Source organism: Bufo gargarizans, chromosome 1, assembly GCF_014858855.1.
Source record: "Bufo gargarizans isolate SCDJY-AF-19 chromosome 1, ASM1485885v1, whole genome shotgun sequence".
Lineage (NCBI taxonomy): Eukaryota > Metazoa > Chordata > Amphibia > Anura > Bufonidae > Bufo > Bufo gargarizans.
This window is the reverse complement of record NC_058080.1, coordinates 72,958,223-72,983,929: the sequence shown is the minus strand read 5'-3', so window position 1 is coordinate 72,983,929 and position 25,707 is coordinate 72,958,223. Positions and strand designations below refer to the sequence as shown.

Below are 25,707 nucleotides of genomic sequence, written 5' to 3'. Positions count from 1 at the left end.
AACATAGGCGCCACTCCTATCCTGTTATGCTTTATGGCATGATTTGGGATGGAAATAGGCGAATGCCAGCAAGTGGCACCGTCCCCATTCATCCCACATCTGCGTTCCACTGTGGAATGCAAAAACAGATGAAAAACCTGCATCTGAAGGACTAGCTCGTTACCAGAGCTGTAATTGTGAACAAAAGTGAATCCACAAATCCGGAGGATATGAATAGGTACACATAAGTATCTCTAGTGTAATGGGTATAGTGCTCCAGGCTGGAACGCATGAGGGAAGCTTAGAGCATGATTGGAGGAGGGAGTGGGGCTTATTTATTGGGCGCATGATTTAATTTTAGTGTGTGCCTGTCCTCCTTAGTGCCAGCATCATTATATGTTTCCACTTGACATCTATGGGTGCATGTACATGCTGATGGTACCACTATCCCTGGGAGGTACCGATAACCTTTTTTTGGGCTCCGATGAACCAGCCCTAATGTTGGGCAAACACATGCGTTGGGACACCAGATTTTATGTTGTAGGGTCACTATAGGATCTATACAGGCTTTAGCCACCGATGAGTGGGGTCGTCCCTGTCGGGGGTGGGGTGGGGGTGGTGTCTGCCTGTAGGCAGGGGTAGCAGAAGGACACCGCAGGGAAAGGAGAAGTTGATCCCGTCAGCGAGTATTGATTCACCTCCACTGACTCAACTAAAATAAACCAACCGTGAGTAAGACGGACCAGGTATTTTGGCACTGGATCCCATCGATATGAACCATGTATCTGTTGATATCTAGATAGTGACGCCCAATACCTGGACACAGGATTTTTCTGTAGGGTCATTATTGGTTGTGTTTAATTCTTTTTTAGAGGTTTTGCTTATTTTATTATTGTTTAAGGAAATAGAAGTTATATTTTAAAAGTTTTCATTCTTCTGTGATATGCTAGTTACTTACCCTTAAATTGTATATCTATTGGTCGCAGTGATAGTATATATCAAGAGTGGCCAAACCACAGCTCTCGAGCCGCATGTGGCTCTTTGCCGCTTCAAGTCCGGCTCCGCCGGTGGAGATGGGAAGCAGCTGCGCAGCCTAATAGAGAACATGGCATGCGCCGCTCTCAGCGCGTACCATGTTCTCTTCACTAGCACAGTGGAGAAGGAGGAAGTCCCTTCCTTTCCACTGTGACCCGGCTGCCGCTGCCACCAATGGGGAGACAGCAGGGAGGAGAAGGGGAGCGGCTGTGGCCACTGCACCACCAATGACTGTAATTAATTCAAGTATAGGAGGCAGCGGGTGCCGGCGGCGGTATCACATACCCAGCCTCAAAAAACAGGACATGCGATCCGCCGAACTTTGGAAATTAACCGCACCTGAGGATCGCATGCCCTGTTATTGAGGCCGGGTATGTGATACCGCCGCCAGCACCTGCTGCCTCCTATACTTGAATTAATCTGTTAATTACATTCATTGCTGCCCCCCCCCCCAAGTATTAGTATTATTGGTAGCAGTGGCCACCCTCTTCATTGGTGGCAGTTCCGATCGGAGCCCCAGCAGTTTAATCCTGGGGCTCCGGTCTGTTACCATGGCAGCCAGGATGCTACCGAAGCCCTGGCTGCCATGGTACGCTCCCTGCTGCTGTGTGTACTATGCACAGGGAAGCAGGAAGAGTGTGATGTCCTATTCACCCTGATAGAGCTCTATTAGGATGAATAGGACAAGAGTTAAAAAAAGTAAAAGTAAAAAAAAAACATCAAAATACTAAAAGTTTCCCAATTTTATATATAAAATTTACAAACAATATAAAATAAACATATTACACATCGCCATGCCCGAAAAAGTGTGAACTATTAAAATATAAAAAAATATTTACTATGCGGTGAACACCGTAACAGATCAAAAAATCACAACCACGCAACGTATAGCTTGTGGCTCCTGGTAGTCATACATATTTTTTTTTTCCTGCCTCTTTGTGTCCGTAAGGTTGGCTACCCTTGGTATAAATCTGCTCAGGTTCTATAAAACAGCATTTTCTTGGTGACAGGTTCTCTTTAATTTATGCCCAAGGCCTGCTATAAAGTAAATATGCTATTTCCAGGATAGCTGGCCCCATAACAATAAAAACTAAATCCAAAAGATAATCAAAAATTAAGAAATACACATTAAAATAGTAATAGAGTAAAAAAAAATATATAATACGTATAAATTTCGTTTAGAGGGGTTGTCCAGCAGGAATTAATTTTTATGAAAGGACTCAGGGTAGGTTTAAAATATAAAAGAATCACTACTCACCTAATCTCCCGCTGCTCCTTTCTTGATGCTTACCTAGTTGCCCCAGGTCTGCTCCTCCTGGTCGTGTCTTGACACACAGGAAATGGCAGGAGATGACTGATTCAGCCAAATCACTAGCTGAGGACTCCACTGCGGCCAGTAATTGGTTGAACAGCCTTCTCCTGGTATTTTCTGTGTGCTTAAACGGGACCAGGAGGTGGAAACCAGCAGGTACCCAGAGACAAGAGGTCAGTGAGGAGAGTATTGCTTACCCTCAAGGTTCTGTTCAGGGATTGTGTATGGGGGACTGGTTCTTATATGAAAAATCCCCAGATATGGGTAGAGGTGGGTGAGAATTATTGGGACCCTACAGATGTGACTCCATTGCCGCATCTCCTCCGAATAATTAAATGGATAAAATGTAAAACTGAGAGAAGCATTTTCCAAAAGTGTAATCTAATTGTGTCTCTGTGTCTATGATGAGAGAAGTGCTTTATTAGTGAATTGATATCGTCAAACACATCGTATATGGATGACTCACAGCACACAAGATCATCTGCAGTGAAAGGCCTTATATATTGGATTTATATGCTTTCTTTAAAAAAAGAAATTCAGTGTGAGAGATCTCATAAATGTAATGCTTTTAGAACAAGATAATACCCTTTATGACTGGCTCCATCAAAGCTGGTGTTTTCTTTTACTGTAGCTTTTTTTTTACTATGATATTGTATGGCAGATAAGTCATTATGAGGGACAGTTCTAGCATAAAAAAAAAGCTCTATTCCGAGGGAATCTTTGTTAAGGCAGCTTCTCTTTTGTGGCCTGATTTATTGGACATTTCTATGACTAACAGGATAATTGGGAGGTAGGTAGGTTGTTGCCAGTCTTTCTAGTGAGATGTTCTTTGAGGAATTATATAGCATAGCTGCTGTTACCACAGTAGATATGGAACCACTGTGACAACCAACAGATTCTACTTAGGGCTAAACCTAATGGCGTTATCTTGGTTGTTCCTTGGTATTCACCCTTTAACCACTATACAGGGATCTGGACTTCATTGTAAGGAGGGCACCAGGCTTCTACCATTTGGAGTAATCTCTGCGTGGTTGGCTCCTGACCAACTGGTGTCAAGAAACACCAGTGCATAGCAGCAAAGAGATAGGCACAACTCATAGTCAGTAATAGCCTGAGTCAAACAGCTACAGAGCAAATATATAGGTGTCTTAAATATCAGAGCCGATAAAATAACCATCTCATTCATCTTACAGAAAATATCATAAGTTACCTGAAAGAAAAAAAACACAATAAAGGCAAGGTTATACAGTATTAACCCCTTAACAACCTGCCTATTGTGGGCCAATTTTTCATCCTTGCATTGCAAGAGCCATAACTTTTTTCCCCCTCAATACAGCTATAGGAGGGATTATTTTTAATGCCACTATTTCAAGGGGTTATCCAATAGTAGAAATACTCCCCCCACAATGCCCCTTTTTTAGACGTTACTTACTCGGTCTCCGGCACCCGCATCCCCTGGAAAGCTACAAGACCGCGCCACCTCACCGGCCTCTGATAGGCTTCAGGCCTAGTGGGTACAGGTTAAGAAAGCTGTTCATCATTGACTCTAGACTCAAGCTGCTGCTGATGGAGCTGGTACTGCTCCTACACCCCTATCCTGCCACAGCAGCCATGGCAGTGGAACGACAGCGCAGAGGGCCCCCTGGTCAGACCTGGGAGAAGATGGACAATGGCGCAGATAGGCAGTGGCTAACTGACATACATAGGATGTCTCTATAGTAGTTCAGTTTGTCCTCCTTCTCAGCGGGTGTAAAAAAAAGGCCCCCATTTTGGACCATTAGCGAGGGTCTAGCAAGGTGGAGAGCCAGAAGTCATCCCTCTGCCGAATGGTGACAATTCGGCTGTCACTACCGAAGCAAGTGAGCATGCATCGGGCCATTTGTGCAAGTGACTTGGAGGGACTGCCTGCCTCCATCTCTACTGCATACTGCATGGTGAGCCTGGGTCATCTGCCTCGTCTTCATCATCTCCCTCCTGCTCCTCCAGCTGCTCCTACTTCTCCTCTCCTGTCACCTGTGTAGAAAAACCACCCATTTCGCTACACATTGCTTGTGCTCCAATGCCCTCCTCCTCCTCCAGTTCAGCCCCCACAGGGCTCATGTGGCCGTGAGATGTAGGCACCACGTCTCCAGTCCCCAGACCAGCCAGATTTACCAGCATCTGTTCCAGGATATGAAGCAGTGGAATGACGTTGTTCACCCCGTAGTCCTGGTGACTGACATATAACGTGGCATCCTGAAAGGGCCTGAGCAAACGTCAGGTGTCACACATGAGCTGCCACTGGCTGACATCAAAGTTACACAGTAGAGTACTCCTGTCCGCTTGGATCACCAAGAAATCGTTTATGGCCTTTCTCTGTTCGTATAGTCGGTCCAACATATCGAGGGTGGAATTCCAATGGGTGAAAACGTCGCATATCAGCCTATGTTGGGGGACACCGTTTTGCCGCTGCAGCTCAAGGAGGGTGTGCTTGACAGTGTACGAGTGGCTGAAGTGCATGCAAAGTTTCCTGCCCATTTTTAGGATGTCTTGCAGATGGCTAGAAGACTTCAGGAACCGGTTGACAACCAGATTGAACATGTGCGTCATGCAGGGCACATGGCTCAGCCCTACTTGACACAGCACCGACACCATGTTCTTCCCATTGTCGGTCACCATGGTTCTGATTTTGAGTTGTCGAGGAGAAAGCCAAGATTCAATTTCTTGATGAAGGACTCCTCCCCTGTGTGACTCCATTCGCCCAGGCAAACGAGGTGTAGAACAGCGTGACACCGCGGATTGCCCTGCACATGTGGTATGCTGGAGGAGCACTGTGCATTGACCAGGTAGTGGGTGAGGAGGCAGTGGCGGACATTGTCACAGGACCAACGGTGTGAGAACGTGAAGGCGGAAGCGGCGTCACCTGGCAAAGTTGCTGGTTTGGCTGGGCAGGAACCACATTTACCCAGTGGGCCATAAAGGACATACTGTATATTGGGCTTGACCATAGTTACCGCTCCACACGTCGGCACTGCCGTGCACTTTGGTAGACACCGACAGGCTTAAGGACTGGCCCACCTTCTTTTCATCATATTTGTGCAGGGCTGGTACTGCCTTTTTGGCAAAGAAATGACAGCTTGGGACTCTCCACCTCGGCTCGGCACAAAAAACTGCCACATTGCTGAGTAGGAGATTTTACCCCCAACACTCTGCACTGACTGGACCTGTCATTTCTCTGTCTGACATACTGTTAGATCAAATAAGTAAATAAAAAGGAAATTAATACACCCCAAAAAAGGCTGTAATTTTGTCACTTCACCACTCAATGGCAAATAATACTTTTTTTGCTACTAATACACGCCAAAAAAGCATTTAGAACACATAACTGCACCGCTGAACGGCAAATAATAAAAAAAAATTGCCACTAATACACGACAATAAAGGCTTTAGAGCATACTACTGCACCGCAGAACAGCAAATAATACTTTATTTTGCCACTAATACACGTCAAAAGGGGCTGTGATTTTCTTCCTTCACCACACAATGGCTAATAAGTAAGGATGAGCGAACCCGAACTGTATAGTTCGGGTTCGTACCGAATTTTGGGGTGTCCGTGACACGGACCCGAACCCGGACATTTTCGTAAAAGTCCGGGTTCGGTGTTCGTCGCTTTCTTGGCGCTTTTTGAAAGGCTGCAAAGCAGCCAATCAACAAGCGTCATACTACTTGCCCCAAGAGGCCGTCACAGCCATGCCTACTATTGGCATGGCTGTGATTGGCCAGAGCATCATGTGACCCAGCCTCTATTTAAGCTGGAGTCACATAGCGCCGCCCGTCACTCTGCTCTGATCAGCATAGGGAGAGGTTGCAGCTGCGACGTTAGGGCGAGATTAGGCAGTGATTAACTCCTCCAAAAGACTTCATTCAGAGATCGATCTGCAGCTGTGGATGATTGAACTGCTGCTATTGAATTGCTCACTGTTTTAGGCTGCCCAGAGCGTTTTTCAGTCACTTTTTTCTGGGGTGATCGGCGGCCATTTTGTGTCTTGTGGTGTGCCAGCACAAGCTGCCACCAAGTGCATTTAACCCTCAATGGTGTGTTTTTTTTTTGGCTAAATCCTACATCAGGGTCAAGCTGTCACACCAAGTGCATTTAACCAGCAATAGTGTGGTTATTTTTTGTCCATATACTACATCAGGGGCAAGCTGAGCCTGTCACCAAGTGCATTTAACCCTCAATGGTGTGGTTGTTTTTTGGCTAAATCCTACATATGGGTCAAGCTGTCACACCAAGTGCATTTAACCAGCAATAGTGTGGTTATTTTTTGGCCATATACTACATCAGGGGCAAGCTGAGCCTGTCACCAAGTGCATTTAACCCTCAATAATGTGGTTGTTTTTTGGCTAAATCCTACATCAGGGTCAAGCTGTCACACCAAGTGCATTTAACCAGCAATAGTGTGGTTATTTTTTGGCCATATACTACATCAGGGGCAAGCTGAGCCTTTCACCAAGTGCATTTAGCCCTCAATGGTGTGGTTGTTTTTTGGCTAAATCCTACATCAGGGTCAAGCTGTCACACCAAGTGCATTTAACCAGCAATAGTGTGGTTATTTTTTGGCCATATACTACATCAGGGGCAAGCTGAGCCTGTCACCAAGTGCATTTAACCCTCAATAGTGTGGTTGGTCAAGCTGTCACACCAAGTGCATTTAACCATCAATAGTGTGGTTATTTTTTGGTCATATCCCAGTCTAATTCTGTCAGTAAACGTATACCTATCACCCAGCGCCTAAATAATATGCCTCAAATTTATATCCAGCTAAATCTGTCGTTACTGCTGTGGCTGGTCAAGTTATTTAGTGTCCGTCAAAGCACATTTTTTGTTCTGGGTTGAAATACAATTCCCAATTTAGCAATTTCCTAATTTAGTGGTTTCTGCTGTATCAGAGCTATTTTAAATCTATCCCTAAAAGGGTATATAAGATTCAAGGTGCACATAGGGTCATTCTGAATAACTTCACACACACGCTACTATGCATTTCCAAGTCTAATTCTGTCAGTAAACGTATACCTGTCACCCAGCGCCTAAATAATAGGCCTCAAATTTATATCCAGCTAAATCTGTCGTTACTGCTGTGGCTGGTCAAGTTATTTAGTGTCCGTCAAAGCACATTTTTTGTTCTGGGTTGAAATACAATTCCCAATTTAGCAATTTCCTAATTTAGTGGTTTCTGCTGTATCAGAGCTATTTTAAATCTATCCCTAAAAGGGTATATAAGATTCAAGGTGCACATAGGGTCATTCTGAATAACTTCACACACACGCTACTGTGCATTTCCAAGTCTAATTCTGTCAGTAAACCTATACCTGTCACCCAGCGCCTAAATACTAGGCCTCAAATGTATATCCAGCTAAATCTGTCGTTACTGCTGTACTGCTGTGGCTGGTCAAGTTATTTAGTGTCCGTCAAAGCACATTTTTTGTTCTGGGTTGAAATACAATTCCCAGTTTAGCAATTTCCTAATTTAGTGGTTTCTGCTGTATCAGAGCTATTTTAAATCTATCCCTAAAAGGGTATATAAGATTCAAGGTGCACATAGGGTCATTCTGAATAACTTCACACACACGCTACTGTGCATTTCCAAGTCTAATTCTGTCAGTAAACCTATACCTGTCACACAGCGCCTAAATACTAGGCCTCAAATTTATATCCAGCTAAATCTGTCGTTACTGCTGTACTGCTGTGGCTGGTCAAGTTATTTAGTGTCCGTCAAAGCACATTTTTTGTTCTGGGTTGAAATACAATTCCCAATTTAGCAATTTCCTAATTTAGTGGTTTCTGCTGTATCAGAGCTATTTTAAATCTATCCCTAAAAGGGTATATAAGATTCAAGGTGCACATAGGGTCATTCTGAATAACTTCACAGACACGCTACTGTGCATTTCCAAGTCTAATTCTGTCAGTAAACCTATACCTGTCACCCAGCGCCTAAATACTAGGCCTCAAATTTATATCCAGCTAAATCTGTCGTTACTGCTGTACTGCTGTGGCTGGTCAAGTTATTTAGTGTCCGTCAAAGCACATTTTTTGTTCTGGGTTGAAATACAATTCCCAATTTAGCAATTTCCTAATTTAGTGGTTTCTGCTGTATCAGAGCTATTTTAAATCTATCCCTAAAAGGGTATATAAGATTCAAGGTGCACATAGGGTCATTCTGAATAACTTCACACACACGCTACTGTGCATTTCCAAGTCTAATTCTGTCAGTAAACCTATACCTGTCACCCAGCGCCTAAATAATAGGCCTCAAATTTATATCCAGCTAAATCTGTTGTTACTGTTGTGCCTGTATTAATGTAATACGGTACCTAAATAGATAGCCAGATAGTGTTAGGTGTCTGTAAAAAAAAGGCCTGAATTTGAATTCAATACATTGGGCCAAATAATATTTTTCTTATTGTGGTGAACGGTAACAATGAGGAAAACATCTAGTAAGGGACGCGGACATGGTCGTGGTGGTGTTAGTGGACCCTCTGGTGCTGGGAGAGGACGTGGCCGTTCTGCCACAGTCACACGTCCTAGTGTACCAACTGCCTCAGGTCCCAGTAGCTGCCATAATTTACAGCAATATTTGGTGGGGCCCAATGCCGTTCTAAGGATGGTAAGGCCTGAGCAGGGACAGGCATTAGTCAATTGGGTGGCCGACAGTGGATCCAGCACGTTCACATTATCTCCCACCCAGTCTTCTGCAGAAAGCGCACAGATGGCGCCTGAAAACCAAGCCCATCAGTCTGTCACATCACCCCCATGCATACCAGGGAAACTGTCTGAGCCGCAAGTTATGCAGCAGTCTCTTATGCTGTTTGAAGACTCCGCTGGCAGGGTTTCCCAAGGGCATCCACCTAGCCCTTCCCCAGCGGTGGAAGACATAGAATGCACTGACGCACAACCACTTATGTTTCCTGATGATGAGGACATGGGAATACCACCTCAGCAAGTCTCTGATGATGACGAAACACAGGTGCCAACTGCTGCGTCTTTCTGCAGTGTGCAGACCGAACAGGAGGTCAGGGATCAAGACTGGGTGGAAGACAATGCAGGGGACGATAAAGTCCTAGACCCCACATGGAATGAAGGTCGTGCCACTGACTTTCACAGTTCGGAGGAAGAGGTAGTGGTGAGACCGAGCCAACAGCGTAGCAAAAGAGGGAGCAGTGGGCAAAAGCAGAACACCCGCCGCCAAGAGACTCCGCCTGCTACTGACCGCCGCCATCTGGGACCGAGCACCCCAAAGGCAGACGACAAGACCCGAGTGGTTTGCACGTTGTGCCATCAGAGCCTGAAGCGAGGCATTAACGTTCTGAACCTTAGCACAACCTGCATGACCAGGCACCTGCATGCAAAGCATGAACTGCAGTCGAGTAAACACCTTAAAAACAAGGAAGTCACTCAGGCTCCCCCTGCTACCTCTTCTGCTGCTGCCGCCTCGGCCTCTTCTGCTGCTGCCGCCTCAGCCTCTTCCTCCGCCTCTGAAGGAACGTTGGCACCTGCCGCCCAGCAAACAGGGGATGTACCACCAACACCACCACCTCCGTCACCAAGCATCTCAACCATGTCACACGGCAGCGTTCAGCTCTCCATCTCACAAACATTTGAGAGAAAGTGTAAATTCCCACCTAGCCACCCTCGATCCCTGGCCCTGAATGCCAGCATTTCTAAACTACTGGCCTATGAAATGCTGTCATTTAGGCTGGTGGACACAGACAGCTTCAAACAGCTCATGTCGCTTGCTGTCCCACAGTATGTTGTTACTAGCCGGCACTACTTCTCCAAGAGAGCCGTGCCTTCCCTGCACAACCAAGTATCCGATAAAATCAAGTGTGCACTGCGCAACGCCATCTGTGGCAAGGTCCACCTAACCACAGATACGTGGACCAGTAAGCACGGTCAGGGACGCTATATCTCCCTAAATGCACTCTGGGTAAATGTAGTGGCGGCTGGTCCCCAGGCGGAGAGCTGTTTGGCGCACGTCCTTCTGCCGCCAAGGATCACAGGGCAAGATTCTTTGCCTCCTGTTGCCACCTCCTCCTACTCAGCTTCCTCCTCCTCTTCTTCCACCTGCTCATCTAGTCAGCCACACACCTTCACCACCAACTTCAGCACAGCCCGGGGTAAACGTCAGCAGGCCATTCTGAAACTCATATGTTTGGGGGAGAGGCCCCACACCACACAGGAGTTGTGGCGGGGTATAGAACAACAGACCGACGAGTGGTTGCTGCCGGTGAGCCTCAAGCCCGGCCTGGTGGTGTGCGATAATGGGCGAAATCTCGTTGCAGCTCTGGGACTAGCCGGTTTGACGCACATCCCTTGCTTGGCGCATGTGCTGAATTTGGTGGTGCAGAAGTTCATTCACAACTACCCCGACATGTCAGAGCTGCTGCGTAAAGTGCGGGCCGTCTGTTCGCGCTTCCGGCGTTCACATCCTGCCGCTGCTCGCCTGTCTGCGCTACAGCGTAACTTAGGCCTTCCCGCTCACCGCCTCATATGCAACGTGCCCACCAGGTGAAACTCCACCTTGCACATGCTGGACAGACTGTGCGAGCAGCAGCAGGCCATAGTGGAGTTTCAGCTGCAGCACGCACGGGTCAGTCGCACTACGGAACAGCACCACTTCACCACCAATGACTGGGCCTCCATGCGAGACCTGTGTGCCCTGTTGCGCTGTTTCGAGTACTCCACCAACATGGCCAGTGGCGATGACGCCGTTATCAGCGTCACAATACCACTTCTATGTCTCCTTGAGAAAACACTTAGGGCGATGATGGAAGAGGAGGTGGCCCAGGAGGAGGAGGAGGAGGAGGAGGAAGAGGGGTCATTTTTAGCACTTTCAGGCCAGTCTCTTCGAAGTGACTCAGAGGGAGGTTTTTTGCAACAGCAGAGGCCAGGTACAAATGTGGCCAGCCAGGGCCCACTACTGGAGGACGAGGATGAGGAGGAGGTGGAGGAGGATGAGGATGAAGCATGGTCACAGCGGGGTGGCACCCAACGCAGCTCGGGCCTATCACTGGTGCGTGGCTGGGGGGAAAGGCAGGATGATGACGATACGCCTCCCACAGAGGACAGCTTGTCCTTACCCCTGGGCAGCCTGGCACACATGAGCGACTACATGCTGCAGTGCCTGCGCAACGACAGCAGAGTTGCCCATATTTTAACGTGTGCGGACTACTGGGTTGCCACCCTGCTGGATCCACGCTACAAAGACAATGTGCCCACCTTACTTCCTGCACTGGAGCGTGATAGGAAGATGCGCGAGTACAAGCGCACGTTGGTAGACGCGCTACTGAGAGCATTCCCAAATGTCACAGGGGAACAAGTGGAAACCCAAGGCCAAGGCAGAGGAGGAGTAAGAGGTCGCCAAGGCAGCTGTGTCACGGCCAGCTCCTCTGAGGGCAGGGTTAGCATGGCAGAAATGTGGAAAAGTTTTGTCAACACGCCACAGCTAACTGCACCACCACCTGATACGCAACGTGTTAGCAGGAGGCAACATTTCACTAACATGGTGGAACAGTACGTGTGCACACCCCTCCACGTACTGACTTATGGTTCGGCCCCATTCAACTTCTGGGTCTCTAAATTGTCCACGTGGCCAGAGCTAGCCTTTTATGTCTTGGAGGTGCTGGCCTGCCCGGCGGCCAGCGTTTTGTCTGAACGTGTATTCAGCACGGCAGGGGGCGTCATTACAGACAAACGCAGCCGCCTGTCTACAGCAAATGTGGACAAGCTGACGTTCATAAAAATGAACCAGGCATAGATCCCACAGGACCTGTCCATCCCTTGTGCAGCTTAGACATTAACTACCTCCCCTTAACCATATATTATTGTACTCCAGGGCACTTCCTCATTCAATCCTATTTTTATTTTCATTTTACCATTATATTGCGAGGCTACCCAAAGTTGAATGAACCTCTCCTCTGTCTGGGTGCCAGGGCCTAAATATATGCCAATGGACTGTTCCAATGTTGGGTGACGTGAAGCCTGATTCTCTGCTATGACATGCAGACTAATTCTCTGCTGACATGAAGCCAGATTCTCTGTTACGGGACCTCTCTCCTCTGCCTGGGTGCTGGGCCTAAATATGACAATGGACTGTTGCAGTGGTGGCTGACGTGAAGCCTGATTCTCTGCTATGACATGCAGACTGATTCTCTGCTGACATGAAGCCAGATTCTCTGTTACGGGACCTCTCTCCTCTGCCTGGGTGCTGGGCCTAAATTTATGCCAATGGACTGTTGCAGTGGTGGCTGACGTGAAGCCTGATTCTCTGCTATGACATGCAGACTGATTCTCTGCTGACATGAAGCCAGATTCTCTGTTACGGGACCTCTCTCCTCTGCCTGAGTGCTGGGCCCAAATATATGACAATGGACTGTTACAGTGGTGGCTGACGTGAAGCCTGATTCTCTGCTATGACAAGCAGACTGATTCTCTGCTGACATGAAGCCAGATTCTCTGTTACGGGACCTCTCTCCTCTGCCTGGGTGCTGGGCCTAAATATATGACAATGGACTGTTGCAGTGGTGGCTGACGTGAAGCCTGATTCTCTGCTATGACATGCAGACTGATTCTCTGCTGACATGAAGCCAGATTCTCTGTTACGGGACCTCTCTCCTCTGCCTGGGTGCCTGGGCCTAAATATATGACAATGGACTGTTGCAGTGGTGGCTGACGTGAAGCCTGATTCTCTGCTATGACATGCAGACTGATTCTCTGCTGACATGAAGCCAGATTCTCTGTTACGGGACCTCTCTCCTCTGCCTGGGTGCTGGGCCTAAATATATGACAATGGACTGTTACAGTGGTGGCTGACGTGAAGCCTGATTCTCTGCTATGACATGCAGACTGATTCTCTGCTGACACGAAGCCAGATTCTCTGTTACAGGACCTCTCTCCTCTGCCTGGGTGCTGGGCCTAAATATATGACAATGGACTGTTACAGTGGTGGCTGACGTGAAGCCTGATTCTCTGCTATGACATGCAGACTGATTCTCTGCTGACATGAAGCCAGATTCTCTGTTTCGGGACCTCTCTCCTCTGCCTGGGTGCTGGGCCTAAATATATGACAATGGACTGTTACAGTGGTGGCTGACGTGAAGCCTGATTCTCTGCTATGACATGCAGACTGATTCTCTGCTGACATGAAGCCAGATTCTCTGTTACGGGACCTCTCTCCTCTGCCTGGGTGCTGGGCCTAAATATATGACAATGGACTGTTGCAGTGGTGGCTGACGTGAAGCCTGATTCTCTGCTATGACATGCAGACTGATTCTCTGCTGACATGAAGCCAGATTCTCTGTTACGGGACCTCTCTCCTCTGCCTGGGTGCCTGGGCCTAAATATATGACAATGGACTGTTGCAGTGGTGGCTGACGTGAAGCCTGATTCTCTGCTATGGGACCTCTCTCCAATTGATATTGGTTAATTTTTATTTATTTATTTTATTTTTATTTTTATCCATTTCCCTATCCACATTTGTTTGCAGGGGATTTACCTACATGTTGCTGCCTTTTGCAGCCTTCTAGCTCTTTCCTGGGCTGTTTTACAGCCTTTTTAGTGCCAAACAGTTCGGGTCCCCATTGACTTCAATGGGGTTCGGGTTCGGGACGAAGTTCGGATCGGGTTTGGATCCCGAACCCGAACATTTCCGGGAAGTTCGGCCGAACTTCTCGAACCCAAACATCCAGGGGTCCGCTCAACTCTACTAATAAGCCCTTTTTTCCCCACTTATACATGCCAAAAAAGGCTTTAGAACATATAACCGCACCACACAAGGGCTAATAAGACGTATAAATATTTCCTAGTAATACACCCTGTTAATGGCTGTATCACACAGCACACCAATAAAAAGAATGGTCTGCTGGAATTACAGAGGTATCATCTATTGCAAACGTGAAAGCAGCAGTATAATGGCAATTTGGATCCGCAGTCAGTGCAGCAAGGTGTAATAGGATTGCTCCTATTACCCAGGCTGTACACTCCCCTCTTGGACCCTGTTCTGCTTCAATACTGTGGAATATTTCCTCCCTATCCTTTCCCTACACTTCTAATGATTTTTCTCTGAACCTCTATTCAGCAAAATAAAAGTTTTCAAGTCTTTCCTAGCACTGTCCCTAGTACCTGCTAACATCTCTCCGTGCACTAAGTACACTAGAAAATGGCAGAATCCAAGATGGCTGAGGCTATTTATAGGGCTGTGACATCACAGGGCTGGCTGGCTTCTGATTGGCTGCATGTATGGCATTGTGGGTGATCCCTCGTTCCCAGAGTTCTTTGCTGCATGTCCTAACATGTGCAGCAGCCATTTTAGGAAAAAATGCGATTAGTTACCAGCGTGAGGAAATTTGGATTTGGTGCAAGTCGAATTTTTTTTGAAATTCTGATCGAATTTCACTTCGTCAACTTCGATTCACTCATCTCTAGTAATTACTTTCTAGTAGAATACAGTGTGCTGGTAGGTACCATATTCTCTAGGTCTTATTTAGTCAGCAGCAATTTTACTTCGAAGATTTGCTTTATCTTTTAAGCTTTTCTTAAACAACACTATGTTCTGGCCATCTCAGGACCTAAAGCTACAGCTGCTGCAGAACTTCTTTATGAAAAGGATGAGGTGTGTCTTATAAATTGCTTAATGGAAGTTTTGCAGGTGAGGTTTGTACTATAAGGAGTAATGGACTCCCGTATTATAAATTAAAGTCATATACCCCAAAATGGTACCAATGAAAACCCACAATACAAGCTCTGAGGGTGGAAAAATAAAAAAGTTAGCTTCAGAATAGGGTGACACAAAAAAAAAATTTTGTTTGTGTTTTTATAATAAAAAAGTAGTAAAGCATAAACAATATATTAATTTTAATTGTTAATCACACTGCTCAGAGATAAAGCTAACATCTCAGTTACTCTGCATGTAAGCGCTAGAACAGCAAAACCCCTAAAACGAGACCCACAAAATAGAAGAAAATGAACTTAAAGGGGTTATCCAACAGTAGAAATACCTCCCTACAATGCCCAGACCCCTCCTATACATGTCACTTACCTGGTCCCCGGCACCCGTGTCCCTCTGGATCACTGCACGGCTACCACTGCATCTCCTCATCTCCCCGTGGATCAAAGTATCCAGTCATGGGGGAAAGCAGCTAATAGCAGGCCTCAACGGTGACCAGCCTCCCTAGTATTGCGGGTGATGCTAAGGAGACTGGTCACCGTTGCGGCCTGCTATTGGCTCCCCCCAGTGGCGTCTCTAGCTTTCAAATTTTGGGGGGGGGGGCACACTGGGGGCCAGGACAAAAGTAGGGGGGGCAGCTATAACAACGATACATTTACACAAGTACGCTTAGAAATGCTGCGATACTTTACCCAATACCTAAAACCGCAACAGGGAAGAAAAGTCCAGCTGTCTGTGGATGACACTTTTATAGAGAGGGGGATCTGTGGATGACACTGCTATGGGGGGGATCTGTGGATGCCACATACCGTGTATAGCATCTTATGTGTCATCCACAGATCCACCCCATGACAGTGTCATCCCCATTTCCCCCTCCATAACAGTGTCATCCACAGATCTTCCTCCCCGCCTCTCACAGGAGTGTACATTTGACATTTCTAAACCGTAATCCATATCCTGCAGTAACTTTAACTTTAAATCAGGATGAAGCGGCTGTTCATCTCTACTAGTACCTTAACCTACACCACTCGGCTAGCTTCGGTAACAGGGCCAGGCTACAGCCTACAGGCACTGCCTGTTAGTTATCGAGCAAGCGCTGATTTCTGCAGGTCACAGGATACGGATTACAGTTTAGAAGAAATGTGCACTCCTGTGAGCGGTCCAGACCAGTGGCGGATCCAGAGCCTGGACTCGGGACGGGCACTTCCAGAATATTTTCTGTCCACTGCCACAGAACAAGGGTACTTATAGAACAGACTCCACAGTGTAGAGGTATACTGTATATTGTGTGGCACAGTGTAGCAGTATACTGTATATCGTGCGGCACAGTGTAGAGGTATACTGTATATCGTGGGGCACAGTGTAGAGGTATACTGTGTGGCACAGTGTAGAGGTATACTGTGTGGCACAGTGTAGAGGTATACTGTGTGGCACAGTGTAGAGGTATACTGTGTGGCACAGTGTAGAGGTATACTGTGTGGCACAGTGTAGAGGTATACTGTGTGGCACAGTGTAGAGGTATACTGTGTGGCACAGTGTAGAGGTATACTGTATATTGTGGGGCACGGTGTAGAGGTATACTGTATATTGTGGGGCACGGTGTAGAGGTATACTGTATATTGTGGGGCACAGTGTAGAGGTATACTGTATATTGTGGGGCACAGTGTAGAGGTATACTGTATATTGTGGGGCACAGTGTAGAGGTATACTGTATATTGTGTGGCACAGTGTAGAGGTATACTATATATTGTGGGGCACAGTGTAGGCTATATGTCTATAACATAAACATATTTCACATGAACACTCACAATTACTTGGCTTGGCCCTTGGGGATCTCGGTCGCCACTTCCACACTTTGGCCGGGGGCTCGGCGGAGCTGATGTTGTGTTTTATCCTAATAAGAAAGATTTCATAATAAGGATTTGGAGAAGGGGCAGAGGGAGAGCAGAACAGGGAGAGGCTGGTGCTGCTACTAGGGGGCTCATACCATGGGGGAGTAATAAAGCCCACCATAATGTCCCCCCAAGTAGAAATAATTTTCCTTTTAATGTGACAGTGCAAAAATACCCCCTTGTAATGCCCCCAGTTGAGCTAATGTCCCCATAATGTGCCAGTATAAAATACCCCTATATAGTGCCCCCAGTAAATGCCCCCATAGTGCTCCTCTCCCCCTTCCTCCTAGTGCCCCCCATAATGTACCAGTATAAAATGCCCCAGTAGTTGCCCTCAGTGTCCCCCATAATTTTGCAAGTATAAATTACCCCTTCTTAGTGCCCCCGTAGATGACTCCATAGTACTCTTCTCCCCCCTTCCCCATAGTACCCACCATAATGTGTCCCAGTATAAAATTCTACTGTACAGAGCCCCCCATATAAAACACCCCTTCTTTGTGTTGCCTCAGTAGATGCCCCTATAGTGCCCACCAATAATGTGCCAGTAATAAGCCCCCCATTACGTGCCAGTAATAAGCCCCCCATTACGTGCCAGTAATAAGCCCCCCCATCATGTGCCAGTATTAAGACCCCCCATCATGTGCCATTATTAAGTAAGTCCCCCCCATCATGTGCCATTATTAAGTAAGTCCCCCCCATCATGTGCCATTATGAAGTCCCCCCCCATCATGTGCCATTATTAAGTCCCCCCATCATGTGCCATTATTAAGTCCCCCCCATCATGTGCCATTATTAAGTCCCCCCCATCATGTGCCATTATTAAGTCCCCCCCATCATGTGCCATTATTAAGTCCCCCCCATCATGTGCCATTATTAAGTCCCCCCCCATCATGTGCCATTATTAGGTCCCCCCCATCATGTGCCATTATTAAGTCCCCCCATCATGTGCCATTATTAAGTCCCCCCCCATCATGTGCCATTATTAGGTCCCCCCATCATGTGCCATTATTAAGTCCCCCCATCATGTGCCATTATTAAGTCCCCCCCATCATGTGCCATTATTAAGTCCCCCCCATCATGTGCCATTATTAAGTCCCCCCCATCATGTGCCATTATTAAGTCCCCCCCATCATGTGCCATTATTAAGTCCCCCCCCATCATGTGCCATTATTAGGTCCCCCCCATCATGTGCCATTATTAAGTCCCCCCATCATGTGCCATTATTAAGTCCCCCCCCCCATCATGTGCCATTATTAGGTCCCCCCATCATGTGCCATTATTAAGTCCCCCCCATCATGTGCCATTATTAAGACCCCCCATCATGTGCCATTATTGGGTCCCCCCCCCATCATGTGCCATTATTAGGTCCCCCCCATCATGTGCCATTATTAAGCCCCCCCATCATGTGCCATTATTAAGTCCCCCCCCATCATGTGCCATTATTAAGTCCCCCCCCATCATGTGCCATTATTAAGTCCCCCCCCATCATGTGCCATTATTAAGTCCCCCCCCATCATGTGCCATTATTAAGTCCCCCCATCATCTGCCATTATTAAGTCCCCCCCCATCATGTGCCATTATTAAGTCCCCCCCCATATCATGTGCCATTATTAAGTCCCCCCCCATCATGTGCCATTATTAAGTCCCCCCCCATATCATGTGCCATTATTAAGTCCCCCCCATCATGTGCCATTATTAAGTCCCCCCCCATCATGTGCCATTATTAAGTCCCCCCCCCCATCATGTGCCATTATTAAGTCGTCCCCCCATCATGTGCCATTATTAAGTCGTCCCCCCCATCATGTGCCATTATTAAGTCGTCCCCCCATCATGTGCCATTATTAAGTAAGTCCCCCCCCCCCTTCAGTATCACTATTGTAAAAAAGAAAAAAAAAAGAACACTTATACTTACCTCAGTGTCAGCGATGCGATGCAGGCCTCTTCTGGTCTGTGTCCCACGCTGTATGGCTCAGGCGGCGTGATGACGTCATTGCGCCGCCTGTGCCGGCCTCTGATAGGCTGCAGGCACTAGGCCGGCAGCCTATCAGAGCAAGGAGAAGGGACACGCCTCTCCCTCCCCTGCACCGCCGCTGGCACAGGCAGTAGTAAGGAGATGAGCGCAATGGAAGCGCTCATCTCCCTGTGCGCGGCGGCTCACTTTGGGGGGGGGGGCGCATTTTAGTTGGGGGGGCACATGGGGGGGCCAGCATGATGTAGGGGGGGCCGTGGCCCCCTCTGGCCCCCCCCTGGCGACGCCACTGGCTCCCCCCGTCACTGGATGTTTTGCTCCACGCAATGTGGAGATGTAGCAGTCGTGGTCTTGTAGCTTTCCAGGGGATGCGGGTGCCGGAGACCGAGTAAGTAACGTCTAAAAAAGGGGCATTGTGGGGGGAGTATTTCTACTATTGGATAACCCCTTGAAATAGTGGCATTAAAAATAATCCCTCCTATAGCTGTATTGAGGGGGAAAAAAGTTATGGCTCTTGCAATGCAAGGATGTAAAATTGGCCCACAATAGGCAGGTTGTTAAGGGGTTAATACTGTATAACATTGCCTTTATTGTGTTTTTTTTCTTTCAGGTAACTTATGATATTTTCTGTAAGATGAATGAGATGGTTATTTTATCTGCTCTGATATTTAAGACACCTATATATTTGCTCTGTAGCTGTTTGGTGTGGCTGAAGATACCTTCAGCTATAAATGCTAAAATCTTCACCTCTAACCTCAGCTTTGAGGCACAAGATAGAGGTTACCTACAGTAAATGATCAGGGGCTTGGAACAATGGGTCTGTGTCTGTCAGTATCTCAACATGATTAATTATCAGCGTTCGCCTGTATATGAACTGTATAAGGGCAGGTTACACACATGAGACAAATACTAATAATAGAAAACATGATGTCTTCTTCATAGGTTCAGAGGCTTTCCTTGGCATTTCATGTATTGCAAAAGCCTAAATTAATGATACCACTAGGGGTCAAATATTGAACAATTATCAGGACATTCACTGATGAGTCAGGCACAGTGTCGTGTAGGACTAGCTCAGCTGAATGCAATAATACATTTGACTTTTCACTATGGAAGATGTCCATAAACTACAAGCTGACTTGGACACTGAGTAATTGGGCATCAACTTGGCTAATTAAGTTCAATGTGGATAAATGTAAAGTTATGCATTGTGGTAGTAATAATCTACTTGCATCATATGTTTTAGGGGATGTAACACTGGGAGAGTCACTTATATAGAAGGATTTGGGTGTCTTTGTAGATGGTAGATTAAATAGCACCATACAATGTCAATCAGCTGCTTCTAAGGCCACCAGGATATTGTCATGCATTAAACGAGGCATGGACTCACGGGGCAGGGATTTAATATTACCACTTTACAAAGCTTTGGTGCGGCCTCATCTGGAATATGCAGTTCAGTTCTGGGCACCAGTCCATAGAAAGGATGTCCTGGAACTGGGGAGAGTACAAAGGAGAGCAACTAAACTGATAAGGGGCAAGGAGGGTTTTAGTTATGGAGAAAGATTAAAATAATTAAATGTACAGTGATCCCTCAAGATACAATGGCCTCAGGATACAATATTTTCAACATACAATTGTCTTTTTTTGGCCCATCGTAAGTTGAAGCTAGACTCAACATACAATGCCTCAGACTCAGATTCAACCAATCAAGACCACCTCTCTGGTAAAATAGCTGGATTAGTTGCTAGTTATCAGCTATTCATGACTGTGATATGTAAGGACTTGTTTTATCTGTCTTAGTTATCTGCTTATTTGTCTTAAATTTTAATTTTCTCTCATCTTGGATGACATTTTTGGGCTTTGGAACCAATTGCTCAACTTACAATGGTTTCAACATACAATGGTTGTCCAGGAACCAATTAATATTGTAACTTGAGGGACCACTGTATTTAGTCTTGAGAAGAGACATCTAATTAAACTATACAAATATATAAATGGGCCATACAAAAAAAATGATAAAAAGCTGTTCCATGTAAAATCCCCTCAAAAGACAAGGGGCACTGCCTCCAACTGGAGAAGAAAAGGTTCAGTCTCCAGAAGTGTCAAAGCTTCTTTACTGTAAGAACTGTGAAGCTATGGAATAGACACCTCTGGACGTGGTCACAGCAGGAACAGTGGACAGTTTTAAAAAGGGTTTAGATGAATTCCTAAAAATAAATGACATTAATGCTTCTGAAAATGTGTAGAAATCTGAGTCTCACTTCCTTCTGGGATTCACGTCCTCACCTATCCCTTGGTTGAACTTGATGGACTTAGTTGATTTTTTTTTAACCGTATTAACTATGTAACTAAGTGATCCATTGCTTCATTCTGGAGAAAAAGTACTTTTAATCCATATGCAAATGAGCAGTTAAATGTACCAAGGGCGGACCCAAGCCTCTCTGTGCACCTTTGCCCCTCCTGCTTCCTCCCTCTCTTTCTTTATTGACAGTCAGACATGATGACTGTACAGGAACCTGGTACTGTCAATCAAGAAGGAGAGAAAAGGACTGGTAGAGGAAGCAGGAGGAGTAAGGGTGCCCTGAATGGTTGTGCCTGCTCTTGTGAATATGGAATAAAAGAGCTGCCTCTAACCACTGTAAAAACAAAATAAATCATAACTCTATTTGAAAGTAAAAACTTCACAATGCACTTTGATCCTTATATGCAATACTTTTGTGAAGCCTTTCCTTAGAAAGCTCAGCAATTTGTGTTGTAGACTTCCCAATTCACTAACCTGAAGCTATATAAACTACAGTGGAGCTGCACACCGGTCCTAGTCATACTTGTCACTTCAGCCTACTACCATCTTCTGCCATCTCCTCATCCCTATCTGCTTGAATCGGTGACCCAAAGAACCTGTCTTTCTAGTTTTAGCTAAGTATGGATTAACTCTTTCTGTTATGATGGTATAATAGTTTGTTTTATTTACAGTACATAAGGCAACTATATAATGAGAGCTGGTCCTTGAGGTACCACCACCCCGTAAGCAGCAACGTCATATCCATAATGTGGTCTGTTACTGTGTCCATCTTTGCTATTGGAGGTCTTACAGGGGCTCTTATTGTCACACCAATGGTGAATAACTTAGGAAGGTAAGTGAATTTATTTCCTTATACTCGCAGTATATGAAATATACACTACAGAGCTTCTCAGTTAGATTGCAGTATATCATATCTCAGATTTTTATTTATATTTGTTATACCTATAGAAATAACAGATTTCCTAAAATGAAATTGTTGTTGATATCAAAGTTGGACATGAGAATTGGTTTAGTTCCTCCAAAAACCACATAGAAATTAGCAATATGAACCAGACATCATCATTTTTGACAGTCAGAGCAATTACCCACCAAAAAGTCTTGGGCTCATGCACGCCACCGTTGCCTGTTTTGTGGTCCACAACACACAGATACCGGCCATGTGCGTTACGCATTTTACGGAATGTTCAGGCCATAACTGAACAGTCCTTTCCTTGTCCATAATATGGACAAGAATAGGACATGTTCTATATTTTTGTGGATGCCTCGGAAGAGACATGCCCATTGAAATTAATGGGTCCACATCTAACCCAGAAAAAATGTGGATCGGATGTGGACAATGATACGTTTGTGAGCATGAGCCCTAAGGTGTAGGGGACGCTCTATTACTCATGGACAACTGGGATCTGACAATTGGTATCACATAGACAATAGTGATGAGCAGCAGGGGCAATATTAAAATTTGCTAAATTTCACCAATATTTGGGCGAATATTCATCATATATTCTTCGGATTATTTTCTTGATTGCGAAAATCGGCAATATAATATGCACGTATTGCGCACGCAATACAGGCGTGGGTCACTGTTGCTACATTTTTCAAGCTGCTAAAAGTTTCCTGGAGAAAATGGTTGGCACGGAAGAACATCACAATAGCTTTATCGGCAATTAATGATGCGCAACTTCACATTTTAGCAGGTCTGACTACTGTGGGGATTTGCTCTGGTAGACAGGCTTGCGGACGCAGTACAGAGGCAATGACAACGTCTTTAACTTAACTAGTGCACTGTTTTATTCACACAGACGTAAAGTGACAAAATAATAATTTCAAGAAAAACAGTCACCTTGAGTCTGGTGTTAGTTCACACCAGAATGCAGCACATAAGTCCATAAACAATGTAGCAGGCTTAGTCCATGTGCTTCTGTCCATAAACAATGTAGCAGGCTTAGTCCATGTGCTTCTGTCCATAAACAATGTAGCAGGCTTAGTCCATGTGCTTCTGTCCATAAACAATGTAGCAGGCTTAGTCCATGTGCTTCTGTCCATAAACAATGTAGCAGGCTTAGTCCATGTGCTTCTGTCCATAAACAATGTAGCAGGCTTAGTCCATGCCCAAACCCTCACGCTCCAACACCCAGACTGCCAGCACTCCACTAGCAGATGGAGGATAATCCACACCACCTGAACATGCTGGCTGGGTTTTTATATTCCAGCCAAAACCCGGCCTGGAACCGTGGGGAACAGCCACCCACCCTGCTCTTTGGCTGCTCCCAATAAGAACCGGCCCGGATTGGCTTTACAGCCATTCTAACAGTTGAAGTGTCAGATTGCACTACAGACCTGACACTTCAGGAAAAAAAACCCGGTTCTTACCTCACCGAGGCCAGGAACCTCGGTGACACGTATCTTCCGTCAAAGACGGCTCCTTGTTCCTTCTTACACTACATATTACTGATTGGTGCACTAAGTATTGTTGTGAACTTGTGACATCACAGCACTATGTCTGTAGCATGTATGTATGGACAGCAGAACCTATCTGCTATACTATATCACTATCTAACCTACACTGACTATCTCCCACTAACTGTATGTAATATATATATATAAGCTAACTAACTATCTAATGTAATAAAACAGGAAAGCACAGAGCACAGCACTGGCACTGCTCTCTCTCTCTCAGAACTCCATAAAACTACAGAAAATGGCTGCTGGGGAGGTTCTTATATAGTAAGGGTCAGGCAACTTTCCTATTGGTTGCTAGGGATGTTGCTAAGCTCAGACAAAGACATTGCAGTCTTCTCATTGGCCCACAAGCAAGAAGGGAGGTTACTGAAAAAAAAAAACTACAATATTTGCGAATATGAATATATAGCTCTACATTCCAAATCTTTGCGAATTGTCGAAGTGGTGATATTCGCGATTAAAATTCGCTATTCGAATATTCGCACCCAACACTAATAGACCACATATATACAAAACATGATGACTCAAACAATGGTACCGTGTGATCACGAATTGCATACATTTGGTTGGCAATTAGAAAAGGAAACCTTCCAACGAGTTTCCCCAATACTATTAGCTCCCCTGGGGATCAATATCGTAAGGAGATGACCACATATGATCCTACCAAAGAACATATTCAGATAAGTCAGATCTCCAAACAGACCCAAGAAGAAACTACGGAGACTAAGGAGCCTTTGCCTCAATATAAACCTTAATATACAGTGCCAGCATAAAAAAATGAAGCGCACATACTGTATGCATATCAGGTAAATAGATGTTACACATTCTTTTATTCAAAACGTATATTTTCCCAAATGTTACTGTATAATCCCTTGATGTAGTCCTCAATATACCACCATGAAAGTATAGTGTGTACATCAGCTGTCACAACCAGACATCTGAGAAGCTCTGACAGATGCCTTTCAGAACCTCCTCCTTGAGCTTTCTTTGTTTTGGTTTTCAGTTCCTCATCTCGTTAGCCTCTCTCAACTGTCTTGTAGTTGGACTGATTGCATCCCTTTAAATTCCTCCCCATAATGCATTAGTGTGCGGTTTATACAACTTCCTGGAGTGTGTGTGCATGCTGATCCTATTTCCCAATCTTCTACAAGATAAGTGTACATTCATTTGTGATTTTATGTTTGCTGGATCCCAGGTGACCCTGACTCCCTCCGTGTCTAGTGTAGGGAGCCGGTGGTCGTGTCCCCTCACTATTGTAGGGTGTTCAGGTGTTATATAGTCGAGGTACGAGGATATGCGATCATCCACCATTGGGGTGTTCGCATAGGCTGAGCAGTCAGGGAGACTGCCAGGTCTTATGCAGGGGTCTCCCTTTTGTTCCTTAGTTTTGGATCCAGTACACCTTCCGTGACATTATAAACCGCCAAAACCGTCTCAAGCATGGATCCGGTTTCACTTTTGACTGAACGCTTCCAGGGTCTTTCATTGGAGGTAGCTGATCTCCGTAAGACTCTTTCTCAGTTTCTAGTGACCGGTTCAGCTTACGTTCATGGAGTTTGTTCTGAGCCTAAGATCTCGCTCCCGGATACGTTCTCTGGGGGTAGTGAGAATTTTGTGCCTTTTTTAGAGAGGCTTGCAAACTCCATTTTCGCCTTCTTCCCCATTCCTCTGGTGATGAGGAACGGAGGGTGGGGATCATTATATCGCTGATCAGGGGTAACGCTTAGTCGTGGGCCTTTTCGCTGCCGGTGGGGGCACGGCCCCTGCGTTCAGTGGATGAATTCTTTTTAGCCCTGGGTCAGATATATGATGATCCGGATCGTGTTGCTTTGGCTGAGTCTAGACTACGTCTGTTATGCCAGGGTAAAGAATCCGCAGAGATATACTGCTCAGAATTTCGGAGATGGGCAGCTGATACTGGTTGGAATGATGCTGCACTCCGAAGTCAATTTTGCCATGGTCTTTCAGAGGGATTGAAAGATGCATTTGCCTTTCATGAGAGGCCTATTTCCTTGGACTCTGCTATGTCTCAGGCCGTTCGTATTGACAGACGTCTTAGA

The 25,707-nt window shown here is 45.9% G+C and overlaps 1 protein-coding gene across 3 annotated transcripts in view; it reads left to right on the top strand.

The window, feature by feature from the left end:
- Positions 1–25,707, top strand: part of SLC2A9 (solute carrier family 2 member 9) — a 1,019,898-nt gene that overhangs the window by 94,590 nt on the left and 899,601 nt on the right. For all 3 annotated transcript variants that reach the window (XM_044296370.1, XM_044296363.1, XM_044296352.1), the window contains exon 4: positions 21,859–22,019. In XM_044296370.1, coding sequence (XP_044152305.1) covers positions 21,859–22,019 — 161 coding nt within the window. The remainder of the gene's footprint in view (positions 1–21,858; positions 22,020–25,707) is intronic.